We start from the raw sequence: 19,173 nt of genomic DNA on the forward strand, positions 1-19,173 counted from the left end.
ATCGAAACCAACAAATATCACAACCCTACTCAAACTACAAATTTCTATACTCTGCCTACAAATGCTGTATTCTACTTCCTCCCCACTATTTGGAGGTTGCTCACAAGTACTCAACAAGATCAGAGTTCCCTTCCTGTTTCTCATCTCCAACCATATAGATTGTAATTCAGGGTACTATCATTGACCAAGATGAGTACATAACTCCTCCCCTTTTTCTCACCCTGTTTCTACTAAAAGCCTATAACCCAGGATGTTAAGTATCCAGTTCTGTTCTTGCTTCAGCCACATTTCTGTCAATGCTGCAGTGTCATATTCCCCAGAGCAATTTCTGCTTCCAGTTCCCCAATTTTGCTCACTCTACTGCACGCATGATGGAAAGGCAAGGACTGATTAGGGATAGTCAGCATGGCTTTGTGAGTGGGAAATCATGTTTCATGAACTTGATTGAGTTTTTTGAAGTAACAAAGAGGATTGATGAGGGCAGAGCTGTGGACGTGATCTATATGGACTTCAGTAAGGTGTTTGACAAGGTTCCTCATGAGAGACTGGTAAGCAAGGTAAGATCACATGGAATACAGGGAGAGCTAGCCATTTGGATACAGAACAGGCTAAAGTTGAAGAAAAAGGGAGGTGGTGAAGGGTTGCTTTTCAGACTGGAGGCCTGTGACCAGTGGAGTGCCACAAGGATCGGTGCTGGGTCCACTACTTTTCATCATTTATATAAATGATTTGGATGCAAACACAGGAGGTATGGTTAGTAAGTTTGCAGATGACACCAAAATTGGAGGTGTAGTGGACAGCGAAGAAGGTTACCTCAGAGTACAAGGGGATCTTAATCATATGCTGAGAATGTGTTGCTGGAAAAGCGCAGGTTAGGCAGCATCCAAGGAGCAGGACAATCGACATTTTGGGCATGAGCCCTTTCTGAAAAGGCTCATGCCCGAAACTTCGATTCTCCTGCTCCTTGGATGCTGCCTGACCTGCTGTGCTTTTCCAGCAACACATTTTCAGCTGATCTCCAGCATCTGCAGTCCTCATTTTCTCCTAGAAGATCTTGATCATATGGGCCAATGGGCTGAGGAGTGGCTGATAGAGTTTAAATTAGAAAAACGTGAGGTGCTGCATTTTGTGAAAGCACATCAGAGCAGGACTTATACACTTAATGGTAAGGCTCTCAGGAGTGTTGCTGACCAAAAAGATCTTTGATTGCACCTTTATAGTTCCTTGTAGAGTGACAGGTAGATAGGATAGTGAAGGCGGCATTTGGTACGCTTTCGTTTATAGGTCAGAGTATTGAGTATAGGAGTTGGGAGCATGTTGCAGCTATACTTTTGAAATACTGTGTGCAATTCTGGTTTCCTTCCTATCGGAAGAATGTTGTGAAATTTGAAAGGGTTCAGAAAAGATTTACAAGGATGTTGCCAGGGTTGGAGGATTTGAATCATAAGGACAGGTTGAATAGGCTGGGGCTGTTTTCCCTGGGGTGTCGGAGGCTGAGGGGTGACCTTATAAAAGTTTATAAAATCATGAGGGGCATGGATAGGATAAATAGACAAAGTCTTTTCCCTGGGGTGGTGGAATCCAGAACTAGAGGGCATAGATTTAGATGACTGGGGAAGGATATAAAAGGAACCTAAGGGGCAACCTTTTCATGCAGAGAGTGGTGCATGTATGGAATGAGCTGCCAGAGAAAGTGGAGGAGGCTGGTACAATTGCAGCATTTAAAAGGCATCTGGATGGGTATATGAATAGGAAGGGTTTAGAGAGATATGGGCCAAGTGCTGGCAAATGGGACTAGATTAGGTTAGGATATCTGATCGGCATGGATGAATTGGACTGAAGCGTCTGTTTCCATGCTGTACACCTCTATAACTATGTGGGACATTACTGAAAAGGGGGTTCGTGTTGATAGGTCGGCAGACACAATGGACTGAAGGGTCTCTTCAGTGCAGCATGACTCAATAATTCTATGACTCCTAATTGTTAAGTGGATAAATGTGGGTCAGGAATAGGTTTGTGTCTGACTCACTTAGAATCATACAGCACAACAAAAGATCCTTCGGTCTAGCTTGTCCAAGCCGACAAAGTTTCCCAAACAAAACTCGTCCTACTTGCCTGTATTTGCCCTGTATCCCTCTAAACCTTTCCTATTCATCTGTACCTGCATCTACCACTTCCTCTGGCAGTTCATTCTATGTATGAACCACACTTTTTGAAAAAGTTGGCCCTCTCACCTTAAACCTATGCCCTCTAGTTTTGAACTCCCTAGCCCTAAGGAAAAGACTTTTGCTATTCATCTTACCTACTCTTCTCATGATTTTATAGATTTCTATATGGCACCCCTCAACTTCCCAGCCTCTCTTTTTAACTCAAACCCTCCAATTCCGGCAATGTCCTTGTAAATCTTTTCTGAACCCTCTCCAAATTCTTCATAATCTTCTTACAGCAGGGTGACTAGAACTATATAGGACTCCAAAATTGGCCTCCGTATGACATCCCAACTCCTATATTCAGTGGTCTGAGCAATGAAGGCAAACATGACAAACGCCTTCCTTACCGTCCTATCTAAGTCATTTCGGAAGTAATGCTGTGAATGCAGTGTACAAGGATTTGCAGAAGGTGTTCGATGCAGTGCCACATGACAGTCTTGTGAGGGAAGTTATTGGTTGTGCTTTACAAAGGACAGTGACAACATGAACATCAAATGGTCTCAGTGATGGGAAATGGTCAATGGATATTTTTGGGTGGAGGGAGATTTGTGATGGCGTCCCCCAGGGTTCAGTGTTAGGAGCCTTGCTTTTCCTGATGTATATTAATGATATGGATCTTGGGGGATAAATTTCAGATGAAATACAACTTGTAGAGATTGTAAACTGTGAGTGAGACAATGTGAAACTCCCAAGAACACTCCCAAGGTGACGGTTGCAGTTCAATGCAGGGACATGAGAGTCGATTAACTTTACAGAATGTGGACAATTACAACTGAAATGTACCACTCTAAAAGTGGAGCTTGAATGGACAAACATGTAGATTTCTGGACATAAACTGGTGACGGTGCAGGCCGGCTTGAGAGATTAGAAAACAAAACATTCTTCTTAATTAATTCAGAGGAGTTGGGAGTCTTTGACTTGGGCCAATACTTATTGCCCATCCCTAGCTGCCCATGAAGAAGATGGTGGTGAGCCGTATTTTTGAATTGCTGCAGTCTTTGTTACCAGGGAATGGCATCCAGATGGAAATATGAATAGGAAGGATTGAAAGGATACGGGCCAAATACTGGCAAACGGGAGTAGGTCGGATCGGGATATCTGGTCAGTGCAAGTAAATTAGACCGAAGGGCCTATTTCTACGCTATATGACTCTAAGACTTCAGACCTTGCATGATACCCAGACCTAAAGTGTCCTCCTGAACTGTGTGCACTGGAAACATTTTCTTTTGGCCAAATTATGGCAGACAGAGTTTTTTTCATAATGTTGCATTGAATACTACCTGCTTTTTTAATCAAGTGGTGATTAGAGTCTGGAAAGTGGTTGTCTCTAGCAGGACTTCTGGAGTAACAGCCATCCTGTTGATACACTGCTCACTCTCCAGTTCATAGTTCAGAGCTGTCTGCTTCAACAGATATGTGGCTGGTGACCTATAGCATTCTGCCTGCAATGAACTGATATCCACAATGTACTAAATTGCAGCAATATGAACTGTTGCCAGAGGTATTCGCCTGGACGCCTGGCACCCTGCAACTAAGGGAACCAGATGTCACTGTTTAATAAGAAGGATCTCCTTTTTAAGACAGCGGTGAAGAGAATTTGTTATCTCAGATGGTCATTAGTCATGGAATTCTTTTCCCAGAAAGCAATGGAAGCTGAATCGCTGAATGTATTCAAGGCTGTATTAGATAGATTTTTGATAGACAAGGAATTCTAGGATTATGTAAGGGGAGACAGGTAAGTAGAGTTGAGACCACAACCAGATGAGCTGATTCGATTGAATGATGGAGCAGGCTCAAATGGCCAGCTGGCCTACTCCTGTTTCTAATTCCTGTGTTCCTAAATTCATACTTGACCCTGACTGCACAGAGCAGTGTTGAGGAGTTTCAAGGGAATGGAGTGATTCTATCTGAACTTAACCCATTTAGTTGAAACCTTATGCTTGACACAAAACCTCCCTCAGCAACTTCTGTTTTGTGACTTAAAACGTCTCTGGAAAATTCACTCCATGTTATTTCCATTTTGCACAAGGAAAATGGTGAATTTCTGTTGTTCCTGCAACTCTCCAATTTTCTGCCTTCAGTTTTTATCTGGAAACATTAAAATGTATGATCTTGTTGACTAGATATTTTAGACCCCCTAACTAAAGCTATCGACTTCAGGATTCTTTCCTGCACCACTGGAGACCTGACATAGAAAGCATTGCTTGGAGCTGTCACATTTGAATGTGACAATGAGTCCACATGTAATTTCTGCAGCCTGAAAGAAAGGCAAATTCATAGTTTCAGGGAGTATGGGAGGTTGCAAACTGCATTTTGCTGCAAAATAACAGCAACTTGCATTTATATGCTACCATTAATGCACTTAAGAGACTGAAGGTGCTTCACATAACTACTAGCTAACAAAATTTAAATCTGAGGATCGACAATGATCAGACTGTGGGAGGAGTTTTGAAGCATGAAATTTACTGCCAGACATCAAGCATTTGTCCAGTTAAATGGAAGATTTAAAAAAAACCATTTCTTTTGTTCAACCAGTGAAGGATTATGATGAAAGAAACAATCTGGGAGGTGCTCTGTAGCTTCTGGCTCTCTTTCCGTTCCATGCATAACTAGTATGTAGCTGGTGGGATTGGTATAGCTGGATTAAAGGGGGTGATGTGGGTAGACATGGCTAAAATCCTCTAAGATATCTAAGATGTTTGGAACTCAGACAAGGGTTATTCTGGCCACCTGCCCATCTCCAGTGTCTTACAGGAACCCACATGGCCATGATGAATGGAGAACAACAATACGGTCTCCAACATGAGGTCTTTTGAAATGGGAATAAAATGGAAATGAGAACCATAGGAAAATAATTGTGATTGATTACTATTACTAAATACTTGTTTCATTCATGTTAAGCTTTTTTCAGAGTGATTGGACACAAGTTAGATTATTTTTAGAGATGTTTTTCTAAAGGAGCGTTTATGGATTTTTGCCCCTTGGCACCAAGGCTGCTATTGTCAACTCTATCGGTCCACTTAAAATAGGCAGGTCAGCCTGTGATATATAATACTTCAGAGTGAAATCCTGAACAATTAAGAACATCTTTGTCTTATGAACATATGGAGTTTTTCATAAGCTAACTGCAAACATCTTACTTACTTGGGAATAATTATTTTTTAATTATTTGTTTTTAAACTTTAGGTCACTTAATACACTTATCAGCAGCTACAGCAAACTACAGATAGAACTTAAGATTGCAAACCTCAACTTCCATCCTGGTAAAATACGTGGACTATTAAACACTACCACTGTCAAATACCTAATTCCGAATATAAATGCATTCTTTGTTTTACACAAATCTCAGACAATTATGCCCTTTCAGATACAGATTTGATTTCTAAAACAGTCTAATTCTCGCAGATTGCTATTTGTAAAACACCATTCGAAAATATTCAATATAAAAATTGAAAAAAAAACCAAGAAAGCATAGAGTCTTCCATGAAAGTGAATGAAATGATTTGTTTTGAACATTTGTTTGCGGTACTGGTATTAATTTGGCACAAAGTAACTATGTGACCTTAACCAAACAAACAGCACAAATACTCACATTTGTAGCCTCCAAAAAGACATTTTTCACAAGTATTCCAATTAATAAATACCTTTACAGAAAAGGTGATTGAAGGAAGTGCTACATGGATCACTTCAGATAAATTACATTCACACTCTCAATCTCCACAGCACAGTAAAGAGCCATCCCACTAAATTAGAAAACATTACACTCGAGGGAAAATGTCAAGTAAGGCATAAATGAAGCAGATGTTACATGGAAGACAGTGGAGGGTTAGGATCGACTACAAGGATCTACAATGATCAGATTAAAGGAGGAGTTTCAATGTATGAAAAGATTTATTGCCAGTCATCTAGCATTTCTCCAGTTAAATGAAAGATTTAAAAAAATATATAAATTTTGATCAACCAGTGAAAGATTGTGTTGTGAAACCCTATCAAATAATCAGTTAATTTTGGATTGAGCCCATAACTACTAATGAACACATTGAGCGACTGCATATCACCTTTATAACAATACCTCTGAAAGTTGACCCAATGCAACTTTTGCTCAACTTTAAGGAAATTATTTCTGCCATTCAACATGTTAAGCCTGAATGTCAGCCTTGACTCAATGAGTAGCAGTCAGGAAGTTATAAGCTGCAGGCCTTTTCATGAAGATTTTTTTCCACGTAATCTAAAATTCAGTGTAGTCTGAAGCCCTGTATGCTCTCTTGGTTTGATATTAATGATTCTATGGTACTATTCAAAGAAGAGTTTCCCAGCTTCTAGGTCCAAAATGTATCCTACAGTTCACACCCAAAATAGAATATTTGCTCAGTTTCCCAATGTTATTCATGTAAATTTTCTGTAATCAAATTGACTGGATATTTCCTACATTATACCATTGAGCACACTTTAATAAAAAAGCTTCATTAGCCATAAAAGCTCCTTGGATGTCCTGAGATTGTGAAAAGTGCTTTGTAATTGCAAGCTTTTATAAACGTGAAAAAAGAAATGCTAGACTTTTGAATTTAAGTATAGAGTTGAAAGTGAACTACAAAGGATGTGATAAATCAAGACCACCTTACCTGAATATAAAAAGGTAAGAAATGCACAAGGGCATACAGTTTCAGCATGACTGCTCCCTAAATATCAGAATGGACTAGGTGGAATAAGATGAAATTGCATTAAAACGTCGAGACTTAGAAGTGTAAGCATGTTGTGCTCATAACAGCTTTATAGTGGAGCATCTTCAATCTTCTCTGCAGGTTCAAATGTCTATTTACACAAAGTAGTCCCCATCCGTACAACTTTTGGAATTTAGGGAATTTCTGCATAGTGCATCCAGCAGCTCAAGCACGCAGGCACCTGTGGTCCAGCATTAATCACTTGTGCCTGCAACGGTCAGCAGTCAATTGAAGCCTAATCCAGGACTGCTTCTGCTGCTGCTCTTGCAATTGTGAGAAATTCAATTTAATTTGGTCGAAATTCTGTCAATTACAGCAGGGCAGGACATAATTGTGCAGCTTCAATTGACTTCTGGTCACCGGTCTGATGTGCCAAGTACAAGTCAACACTGTCAATTGAAGCTAAGTAAAAAGTAAGACAAATGATCAGCTCATTGCCAAACAATCTCGTGATGTAGAAAATGTCCTGTTTCTGTCACCAACGTAGGAACAGAAGTAAGCTATTAACCTCTTGAACTTGTTTACCATTCACTAAGACTATAGGTAATCTTTTACCCAGCTTCATATCACTCGTATCAGTTCAGAGGAAGGGTCACCGGACCCGAAACATTAACACTGATTTCTCTTCACAGATGCTGCCAGACCTGCTGAACCTTTCCGGCAACTTCTGTCTTTGTTTCGTATCACTCGGATTTGCCTTATAGCCCTTAACAGATTTTTGTTAACCAAAGCTATGAAACTAAAAGAAATGAACAATTTATTTAATTTGTTCTTGGTTGTCACTGAAAGGCCAACATTTAATGCCTCATCCTAATTCTCAAAGAGGTAGTATTGGCCAATCATAAATTGCCATTTATGCAAGAGAATTTCAAACTTCTGCAAGTATCTTTGTGTAGTAGTCTCGCTTAATTTCACTTCCAAATAAGATTTCGTTAACCTTTACACCACACTAGACTCCCTAACCAACATAATCAGTCACTCCCCACCTAACCTATCTCATCCCTAATGACTTCAAAACTTCAAATTACTCCTTTCATTTCTGAATTCCAGAGATAACAACCCTCGATAGAGTTATTTTGCCACATAACCCATCAGCTAACCCTCAGAGTCCTGCTGTCACAATGGTAAATGACCTTGTACCACTACAAGGTCAACAGGCCATTCCTCGGGGTATGGTACTCAGAACTGCCATGAGTACCCCAGGTATGGTACATTCATACTTTTGATTAGCTAAAGCCCCTTATATTCTTTCAGACATAAAGGCCAGCATTCCATTAATCTTTCTGGTATTTTCTTAACCTGTTCATGTTAATGATCTATCCAGCCTTCTCCAAGTCTCAGGTTTCCAATCAATTTTATGTTTTGATTGTTGATTCAAGAGAAATTTTGCCTTCATGCTAACAAATTCACTTTGAGACTAGAGTTCACTTCAGCTCAGTTGCAAGCCTATCAATTGTGTACGGAGATAAAGCTCCACTTAAAACTTACTCTGGATCCCTCAGGTGTGCCCACAAGTCCAAGTCATATGTCATGTATCATGTGCCATGCCACATAGTCCTTCAGTGGATCAGCTGGCAGCTCAAGACTTCCCTCTCAATCTGTTAGCACCATGATTGTGATCAGATGCGAATGTAATATTAAACCACAGCCCACAGTACCTCAGTGCCAATCTAGCTAATTGCAACTTTAGATAAATGTGAAAAACAAGACATCAAGTACAATAAAACTGCAGCATGGATTTCAGAATGATTTCGGGGTTATATAGCTATAGAATTACTTTGCCACTGATTATAATAATTGTAAACTAATGGTGCAAATACAAAATCAAAATACTGGGGTGTCAGTAAGCTTGAAATGAAAACCACACAATGTTTCAATTGTGGCATAACTATTCATTGCACAACCTGACATAGACACCTTAAGTGACAAGGGCACACACATTCCTGTCAATCACGCAAAGTCCACTTCATTAATTCCTGGGACTTGTATCAAAATTGGAAAAGCTGTCTCAAAGGCTAATCAAGGAATAGCTTGATTTCATCACACTTACAAAGTCCCAAACTCCTCTATCACTGTCTTGAAGCCTGTCCTGGCAGCAGAATAGGATACAGGTAGTCTTTGATTAACACAGTATTTACATTTCCAAAAATCTTCACGTACAGTGAAATGGTGTTATTCGAAACACATAATACAAAAAGAATATATTTTCATTTTTCTTGAATTTTATACAAGATTGCTTAGCTGGAGGTCCAGGCTGTGGATCTTTGGCTGACTCATCTGCAGCTCTGCAAATTGAAGGTTCAGAAGCATGAGATTGTCTTTCTGCTGATGCTTTAAAAAAAACTTATCCAACCTTCATGGAGTCCTTTTGGCCCTAATGGCTGACATTAGCTGAATGAATAGAATCTTCCCCAGTAATGTTGGGTTTTAGTGTGCATTTATTCCTGTGCTGCTGGGAGTTTTGCAACAATGCAATTCTTGCCCATCAGCTGTGCATTATTGAAACCACGGACATTACAGTAAAAAACCCATTATGGTGAGACTGTGCTAATCGAAACCAAGTTAATCAAGGATTACCTGTGTATCCACTGGAGGTGGCAGTACAGACATATACAGACAGCAGGGAGTTCCAAAATTGGGACCTCTAATACCTAGAAGGATCCATCAGAGGCCACGAAAGTTCCTCTCCAAGCCTAACACTATCATGAGTAAGAAATGTATTTCTTTTGTTTCACGGTCCTTGGGTCAAAATACTAGAAATCCCCCTCCCTTACACTAGTACAACAAAGACAACTCATGACCACCTTCTCAAGGGCAACTAGGAAGAGGCAATAAATGGAACTGCCAGCCATTGCCACATCACATGAGTAAATAATGTCCCCAGGATGATATAATGTAGGCATCCACTTTATCTTTACAATTACATCTGACATGTTAGTGGGCAATGCATTTCTGCCCCAACATAATTCAGACCACAACTCATTTCTTTTCAAAAGAAAAACATACTCAACTCAGAGCTGTTGCAGCAGAGTACGCCATTTGACCTGAAGCAGTGTTTCTGATGTTGTCTCCGGAATCCAAAATGCTATTTGTTGCCTTTGCTGCCTAGTTGAGAATCACATTATATCCCATACTACATGACACGACCAGGAGTCCCAGTGGCACAGAAAGTGAAGGATTAGTGTTAATGTTAATCCTTACACTGGTATTCAATAACAGGGTGGAGGAGACCAAGGTTCCATCACCACTGAGGTTTGAAACAAAACCATTGAAAGTGTAGAGAAGCTGCCTTAGGGCCATTTTTGACTGATAGATTCTAGAGGGCAGAAACAACGTGAAGTGGTTGTACCTCACTGGAATGTTTAGCACGATAGGAATGGAGCTTGGAAATAATTCATGGGTTGGGAGGGTTGAACACTGAACACAAAAGCGATATATTGCAGATGCTACAAACCTGAAACAAACCTGGAAATATTTAGCAGCACCTGTGATGTGAAACAAAGAGTAATGATAACTCTTCACAGTTCAGAATATATTAAAAAAGGCAAACTGAGTAGTCACACTATAAAATAACCCTGATGTAAAAATAGCACAACTTGATATTCAAGGAAATTCAATCTTTTAGAACGCAGTTCAGAGTTAACTTGAACTGTGATGCACAACGTAAGTTGGTGCTTTTCCAGCACAACTCTAATCTAGACTCTGGTTTCCAGCATCTGCAGTCATTGTTTTTACTCAGAGAAAAGAGAATTTGAATTCAAATAGATATTTTCACAATTATTGCAGATGTCTCTCAAGTTTCTTTGACATATGCAAGGAGCCTCTGCCTCAAGTGCTGGGACAACCTGAGCCAGGTTGTCTGTCTATATAACTGCCCTTTGTGGATAGTGAGTGTTTGACAACTAGGGAATTTCACTCTTTCAGGTTTGTCGGTTCACCCCAGGACCAGCTGGTGTGGATCAGTAATCCTGCTAAGGGTTTAGGGATTTCCTGCAAAAGGCTGTTTTGTGGTCTCATGGACCTTTCTGAAGCATTTACCTTTCCTTTTCTTTCCCTTTTAACCTTTCCCATCAACATACAGTGGATTAGATTAGATTAGATTATTTACAGTGTGGAAACAGGCCCTTCGGCCCAACAAGTCCACACCGCCCCGCTGAAGCGCAACCCACCCATACCCCTACATTTACCCCTTACCTAACACTATGGGCAATTTAGATTGGCCAATTCACCTGGCCCTGCACATCTTTGGACTGTGGGAGGAAACCGGAGCACCCGGAGGAAACCCACGCAGACACGGGGAGAATGTGCAAACTCCACACAGACAGTTGCCTGAGGTGGGAATTGAACCCAGGTCTCTGGCGCTGTGAGGCAGCAGTGCTAACCACTGTGCCACCGTGCCACCCCAAATCTCTGTCCCTAATTATTAGCCTAGCTGCCCGCCCACCCCCCCCCCCCCTCCACCCCGGAACTGGATTTTACTCAAACCAAAATCATTGCTGGCTTAGCCCTTTTTAGAAAAATAATCTGCAAAGTTGTCATTTCCCTTTTACAATATCACAATGAGACTGGAGCTGAATGGACCTGAAACATCTGAGACAGGATGCCTTGGGAAGGGTGGGTGGGCTAGAGAGCGATCTGTCAGATAGTAGTAACAGCAGGAGTGTGGAAGGGGTGAGGCCAGAGAGAAACAGGGAGATGAGAAAACCCTTCAACATTGAGGACACTGGGTGTGAACCGTGTAAGTGCTCTGAATGATAAGGCTGTAACTGAAGAGTCACTGTATCGCCTGGCCAATGTGTCACTGACATCTGCAGATGGCCCAAAAAAAAGCAGATACCCGGTGTACATTTAATAGGTACAGCCCCGCTAAACATATGCTAGTGATCTGACCGAGGCAGAGACAGAGTGAAACAATAAGGAAACTGTAAACACAGTGTCCCTGAGCGAGGCATCAGTAAATTTATCAATGGGCGTGCACTCCTTCCCACGACAGCGTCAGCTATAACCATGGCAACTCCCTTAAGCATTAAGTGTCAGCAGCACCAAAATAGAACAAAAAAAATCAACGGTATTAGGCCGATCCTCCAAAAAAATTCGAACAGCCTACAAGATTATCCAAAAACTCTTTGATCAATACAGAATCAAACATCGTGCTCAACGCCACCACCCTCAAACTCACAGCTGTTTCCCTTCAGTCCTACCCCCACCGCACCACTGGTCCTCAGCACCATCGCCATATAAACGTCTCGACCCCAAACTATCTCCATCCCTGATTGAATTTAACTGCCTATATTTGCTTCCCGAGGTTTCTGTTTACATTTTGTTCATTCACGAGAAGCTTCAGAATCGAGTCTCACGCGTTATTCGTGAGTTACCACACTGAGGGAGGTTAGGGTGGAAAGGGTTTCCGATCCGCCCTCATCTCGTCCACACGCAAATTAGATTTGTCATTTCACAACTTGATCCACAATCAGCTCTTTGGCGGAGAGAGTTTACGCCGTGTACAAATCAAGACAGGTCAAGTGCTTCCAGTAAACAGGGTCCGCAGTGATTGCGTGGGTTCACTGAGTGAGAGGTGACCTCTATTTCACTCCACAAGAAGGCAGATTGATGCAGCGCCCTCAACGTTATTGAAAGTATCGTCAGGGCCGCTGTCAGACGAAGCGCCACCATAATAGCGATTAAAACTGATGAACCAAAATTTGGGCAGACGTAGACTTTTCGTAGCAACTGAAAAGAGAGAGGTTGAGGAAGCAAGCTGCAAGGTTTAGGGGATTGTGTTAAAAACCTTTCTAAGCTCACACAAACTGGGGCTGTCAATGTCCGGAAACCGCAACTGGTCAGTGGTACAGTATCCTCCTCAACCAATCGGGCTCAACACAAAGTACAGAGTAGACTTAATCTGAATTACCAACATCCTTTCTCCCCCAGCACTCCACCCTCCGTCCCTCCCCCCAAAGTACAGCAATAAATGCTGACCCCCTCCACATTTCACGTCAGCTCTGATGAAGAGTCATCTCGACTGGAAACGTTAGTTTGCTCTCGCTCCATGGATGCTGCCTGACCGCTGGGATCTCCAGCATTTTTTTTGTTTTTAGTACAGAGTAAACTTCACTAGGTCCTATCCCCATGCCTTCAACTCAGGAAGGCATCCTTGTGGAGAGGCCATCATTCATGTTGCATGAACATTTTGTCGTCGATGGTAAAAACTTTAACTTTCTCTGAGCCGCCACAATGTTGACACTTCCAAAGCCTTCTTTTCAAAAATACAAACACTGAAAAGAAAATAAACGATGCCTCGTCCATCTGTTCAACAACAACAACAACGCGCGGCTGTGCAGCAATGCAAAACTCGCTGTGTGCCAGGTGGAGACTGAGTTGAAGGAGCCAGAAATGTTACCGAGTGAATGGCAAGCTGCTGAGAGGGTTATACAAACATTCTGGGGCTTTATTCCCCTCAGTGCCACTTTATGCCGCACACAAAAACTGGAAGTAGCTAGCATGAGCAAAAAAAAAGATTAAATGTCACGTGTGCGTGTTTTGGGGCAAAAATAAGACGAGTTTTAAGAAATCCTAGTGGGCGGTTTTCAGAGTTACTGATTCAAACTTCCAATTAAGAAATAAATCAGCACACTCGGGTGGGGGTGGAAGTCTTGTCCTGAAGAAACTTTCAAAATTGGTAATTTACCAAGAACAGGTTAGCCCGGCTTTCGCTAGGGATCACAAACCCCAGGAACCCCATCCAGGAGAAAGATATAAATAGAAAGCAGGAGACAACAGCTTCGCTTCACTTGGAGGTCATCACTGATGATGTTACCTAGCCAGGTAATGAAACGTCTGGATATCAAACCTACAGCTCAGTGAGCAAACCTACACTCTAGCCCGGCTTTTTGAACAATAACCATACATAAATTGTGGTTCAAATTTTACTGAGATTAATTCGTTCACAAAGCTGAGGAATGTGGTCGGATATAATCTGCTGTTATACAGACGGTGAAAATTAAGACTGTCACAAACATATGTGCTGACCATATCGCCGGGTGATACCTTGAGATAATGGGGTGTTTTAGCTTGTGACAGAAACTCTTAACTTGGTGCTGACCACGTTCAGGATTGTGTTTACAAGTGCTGCAGAAGCAAGCAGTAAAGGGCAGCTTTGGTGTGTTTTTTTAAGATAGTTGCAAATACTGTATCTGTTTTCTTGCATCTTTGCTGGAACAGGTACTCTATATTCATGAAGGAATGATATTCAACATCTCTTTCAACACAAGGGGATTCCTTCATGCTATTTTCCCCCACAAAATAAGGAAAACCGAGGACATAAAATGCCGTAATCTCACTTCGTCAATTTCAGTGTCACTGGCGGCACTCACCTACACGAAATGCCAAAGCTGTCGGTGTGAATGTTATTAAAATGCACACATTATTTATTAGTTTCTGTCCACCTTCCCTCTTCCAACGGTAAAATCCGAACAAAGGAAGGGGCCGGGGGGGGGGGGGGTCTAATCAGTAAACATATAAAAACATACATACATCTCAACTCTATCCGCTACCGTGCATAAATCGCATTCGAGCACGTCCTGCCCCTGTTTCAGCACCACAGCTCTGAACAGCTCACCGACCTCTAAGCTTCACATTCAGTTACAAGCCACCTCTCAATTTCGAAAGAATGAGACAGACACTTATTAAAAGGTCACGTTGAAAGCCCAGCTCATACACATATATATGCAAAAACAAACGCCAGGGTCACTCATGTCCAACATTATAATAATTAGAATATTCACTCCGCCCCTCACGCATGCTAAAAATTGATAGCTTTCATTTCGAAATTCAGACGCGTAGAACATTTTATTAAATAAAAATGCCCTCTCCCTAAGCAACAGCTCACTCAAAATACCTATGGACTGGAAAATGTACTGACCAAACTTGGCAGTCGTTGGAAGCTCGTGGGCAGGGAGTTTAGGCAGCTACCTGTCTGTCTCCCCATGAAGTGAGGACTACCACCAGGTGTTCTGATTCTAAAGGGCCAGGCTGTGGTCAGGGTCTCTGTCAGCTGTAGGGTTAGAGTCCAAATGCTTGCCAGTGATGAGTTAAGGCCATGGTTTCTCCTGGTGATGAAGCTGGCATCAATGCTCTTACTAGCAAAAATATAATACCAGGCTTTTTCCAGTAGTGGTGATACTAGAATCTCGGCCAGTAGCAAGGGTGAAATCAGAATGTCAATAATAGGGTTTCAAACTAGGTCTCTGCCAGAAGTGCAATTATACTAGAGTCTCTGAGAGCAGTAGGGGCTGATACAGGGTCTCTACCAAGGACAGGGAATGACACATCTCTGCTACCAGCAGGGGAATGATACCACATTTCCGCCAGTGGTGTGGGCTGATCCAAGGCCTCTGCTAGTAGTGAAATTATACTAGGGTCTCTGCCCATCGGAGGGGCTGACACCAGGGTCTCTGCCCGTCGGAGGGGCTGACACCAGGGTCTCTGCCCGTCAGAGGGGCTGACACCAGGGTCTCTGACTTAATCAGGGACAACACCAAGTCTCTGCCAGTAATAGGGGCTGATACAAGGTCCCTGATAGTGGTAAGGACAGACACACTAGGTCTCTGCCCGTTTTAGGGGCTGACACCCAGGTCTCAGCTCGTCATACGGACTGACACCAGTGTATATGCCAGTCTTAGGGGCTGACACCCAGGTCTCAGCTCGTCATACGGACTGACACCAGTGTATATGCCAGTCTTAGGGGCTGACACCCAGGTCTCAGCTCGTCATACGGACTGACACCAGTGTATATGCCAGTCGTAGGGACTGACAGAAGGGTCTCTGCCCGTCCGAGGGGCTGACACCGGGGTCTCTGCCCGTCCGAGGGGCTGACACCGGGGTCTCTGCCCGTCCGAGGGGCTGACACCGGGGTCTCTGCCCGTCCGAGGGGCTGACACCGGGGTCTCTGCCCGTCCGAGGGGCTGACACCGGGGTCTCTGCCCGTCCGAGGGGCTGACACCGGGGTCTCTGCCCGTCCGAGGGGCTGACACCGGGGTCTCTGCCCGTCCGAGGGGCTGACACCGGGGTCTCTGCCCGTCCGAGGGGCTGACACCGGGGTCTCTGCCCGTCCGAGGGGCTGACACCGGGGTCTCTGCCCGTCCGAGGGGGTGACACCGGGGTCTCTGCCCGTCCGAGGGGCTGACACCGGGGTCTCTGCCCGTCCGAGGGGCTGACACCGGGGTCTCTGCCCGTCCGAGGGGCTGACACCGGGGTCTCTGCCCGTCCGAGGGGCTGACACCGGGGTCTCTGCCCGTCCGAGGGGCTGACACCGGGGTCTCTGCCCGTCCGAGGGGCTGCCACCGGGGTCTCTGCCCGTCCGAGGGGCTGACACCGGGGTCTCTGCCCGTCCGAGGGGCTGACACCGAGGTCTCTGCCCGTCCGAGGGGCTGCCACCGGGGTCTCTGCCCGTCCGAGGGGCTGCCACCGGGGTCTCTGCCCGTCCGAGGGGCTGCCACCGGGGTCTCTGCCCGTCCGAGGGGCTGACACCAGGGTCTCTGACTTAATCAGGGACAACACCAAGTCTCTGCCAGTGATAGGGGCTGATACAAGGTCCCTGATAGCGGTAAGGACAGACACACTAGGTCTCTGCCCATTTTAGGGGCTGACACCCAGGTCTCTGCCAGTCGTAGGGACTGACACCAGTGTATATGCCAGTCGTAGGGACTGACAGAAGGGTGTCTGATCGTCGGAGGGGCTGACACCAGGGTCTCTGACTTAATCAGGGACAATACAAAGTCTCTGCCAGTGATAGGGACTGATACAATGTCCCTGATAGTGGTAAGGACAGACACACTAGGTCTCTGCCCGTCGTAGGGACTGACACCAGGGTCTCTGCCAGTAGTAGGGACTGACACCTGTGTATATGCCAGTCATAAGGACTGACACCAGGACCTCTGCCAGTCGTAGGGACTGACACCAGCGTCTCTGACTTAATCAGTGACAACACCAAGTCTCTGCCAGTGATAGGGGCTGATACAAGGTCCCTGATGGTGGTAAGGACAGACACACTAGGTCTCCGCTAGTGAAAGGGGCTAATACCACGGTTTCTGCCAGTGACAGGGGATCACACCGGGTTTCTGATCGTGATAGGGACTGACACTAGGTGTCTGACACCATTGGGGTGCTGCTTTGCCCGCGGCCCGGCCTCCCCGACTGCCCCCCTGTACATCAGCCCGGGATCCCCGTCCTGCTCTGCCCGCTCTCCCCCCCCCCCCCCCCGGTCAACCCCGGGGCTGGGTGATCTCCGGGTGTCACACATCCCCCCCCCCCCTTTCCCCCTCCTCAGAGAGAGGGTTGAGCCTGAGCCCCGGAGACCGAGCCTCCTTTACCCCTGCCCCCAGCCCCCAACAACCCCTTCGCCAACCCGCGGTCGGGCGGCAGGAAAGAGCGCGGCTCCGTGCGGGGCCTACCCCGGGGAAGAGCGGGTACACGGCAGCCCAGGGAAGGAGCTGGGATCTCCCTGTGCCTCTCCCGCCGCCCCCTGTACTCCGTTATTCGGGTCCAGCCTCCGGAGGAGGGGGGGGTAGGGGGAGGTGGTGGGTCTTTACCTGTCAGAACTCCCACTCGGATCTGGTGCTCGTGGTTGGTGAGCAGCAGCCCCTCGGTCGCCATGTTTACAGCTGCTCCGGGATCCGGCGGAATCCTCCTCCTCCTCCTCCTCCTCGGAGCAGCAGCCGCACCGCTCGAGTCCGGAGGCGGCAGCAGCGGAGCGCAGACAACATCGAGCGGTTACAGAGAGAGAGAGAGAGAGAGAGAGGGAGCGCGCGACAGACAGAGAGAGGGAGAGAGAGTGCGCGAGAGAGAGAAAGAGAGCGCGAGCGGCCCCCCTCACTCACTCACTGTCTGCACACTGAAGGGGGGGGGGGGGTCACTGCACCAGGCACACGGCCCACTCCCTGATTAATCACTCACTACTTCCCCCCCCCCCTCCCCAGCACAACGCTGGATGGATTAGCGCTGGGATTAACACTGCACTGCGAGCTGGGGTTAATACTGTACTGGGCTCTGACTGGGCGCAAGGGTTATTAATCACTGGAAACTCGCTGGGAGCTGGGGTTAATACTGCACTGCGAACTCATTGGTAGCAGGGTTTAATACTACACTGGGCTCACACTGGGAACTAGGTTAATATTGCATTGGGCTCACACTGGGAATTGGGGTTAATACTTCGCTGGCACTGGGGTCAATACTGCACTGGGCACTCACTGGCAGCCAGAGTTAACACCACGTGGGTACAGGGGTTAATACTGAGTTAAGAACTCATTGGGAGCTCAGGTTAATACTGCATTGAGAAGTCACTGGGAGTCAATACTGCACTGGGCTCTCAGGAAACCAGATCTAATACTGCACTGGCGTTGGGGTTAATACTGCACTGGGCTGTCAGTGGAAACTAGGGTTAATACTGCATCAGCCCCACACTGGGAACCAGGGTTAATATTGCACTGGCACTGAGGTTAATACTGCACTGGTCTCTGACCAGGATCCAGGGTTAATACTGCACTGGCATCTCACTGACTGCAGGAGTTAATATTGCACCGGGAGCTAATACTGCATTGAGCTCTCACCAGTAGCAGAGATTATTACTGCACTGGCCTCTCAGTGGCAGCCGGGGTTAATACTGCACTGGACTTTCACTGTGACACAGGGTTAATACTGCACTGGGCTCACTGGCAACCGGGGTTAATACTGCACTGGACTCTCACTGGGAGACAGGGTTAATACTGCACTGGGCTCTCACTGACTGCAGGAGTTAATATTGCACTGGGCTCTCACTGGCAGCTGGGGTTAATACTGCACTGGACAATAGACAATAGGTGCAGGAGTAGGCCATTCTGCCCTTCAAGCCTGCACTACCATTCAATATGATCATGGCTGATCATCCTTAATCAGTATCCTGTTCCTGCCTTATCTCCATAACCCTTGATTCCACAATCCTTGAGAGCTCTATCCAACTCTTTCTTAAATGAATCCAGAGACTGGGCCTCACTGCCCTCTGGGGCAGAGAATTCCACACAACCACCACTCTCTGGGTGAAGAAGTTTCTCCTCATCTCTGTCCTAAATGGTCTACCCCGTATTTTTAAGCTGTGTCCTCTTGTTCAGCGCTCACCCATCAGTGGAAACATGTTTCCTGCCTCCAGAGTGTCCAATCCTTTAATAATCTTATATGTCTCAATCAGATCCCCTCCCAGTCTTCTAAAC

General features: G+C 45.2%; 1 protein-coding gene across 24 annotated transcripts in view; it reads right to left on the reverse strand.

Moving 5' to 3' along the window:
- The window catches only part of LOC140476464 (gephyrin), a 538,995-nt gene extending 521,167 nt beyond the window's left edge, over positions 1-17,828 (reverse strand). For 6 of the 24 annotated variants that reach the window (XM_072569106.1, XM_072569116.1, XM_072569117.1 and 3 more), the window contains exon 1: positions 17,521-17,825. In XM_072569106.1, the coding sequence (XP_072425207.1) occupies positions 17,521-17,584 (64 nt within the window). In that variant the 5' untranslated portion in view covers positions 17,585-17,825. Of the gene's footprint in view, positions 1-17,520 lie in introns of all 24 variants that reach the window. The other 18 variants (XM_072569120.1, XM_072569118.1, XM_072569112.1 and 15 more) reach the window with 8 other exon arrangements.
- Positions 17,829-19,173: the final 1,345 nt, after the last annotated feature.

This window comes from Chiloscyllium punctatum, chromosome 4 (assembly GCF_047496795.1).
Source record: "Chiloscyllium punctatum isolate Juve2018m chromosome 4, sChiPun1.3, whole genome shotgun sequence".
Classification (NCBI taxonomy): Eukaryota; Metazoa; Chordata; class Chondrichthyes; order Orectolobiformes; family Hemiscylliidae; genus Chiloscyllium; species Chiloscyllium punctatum.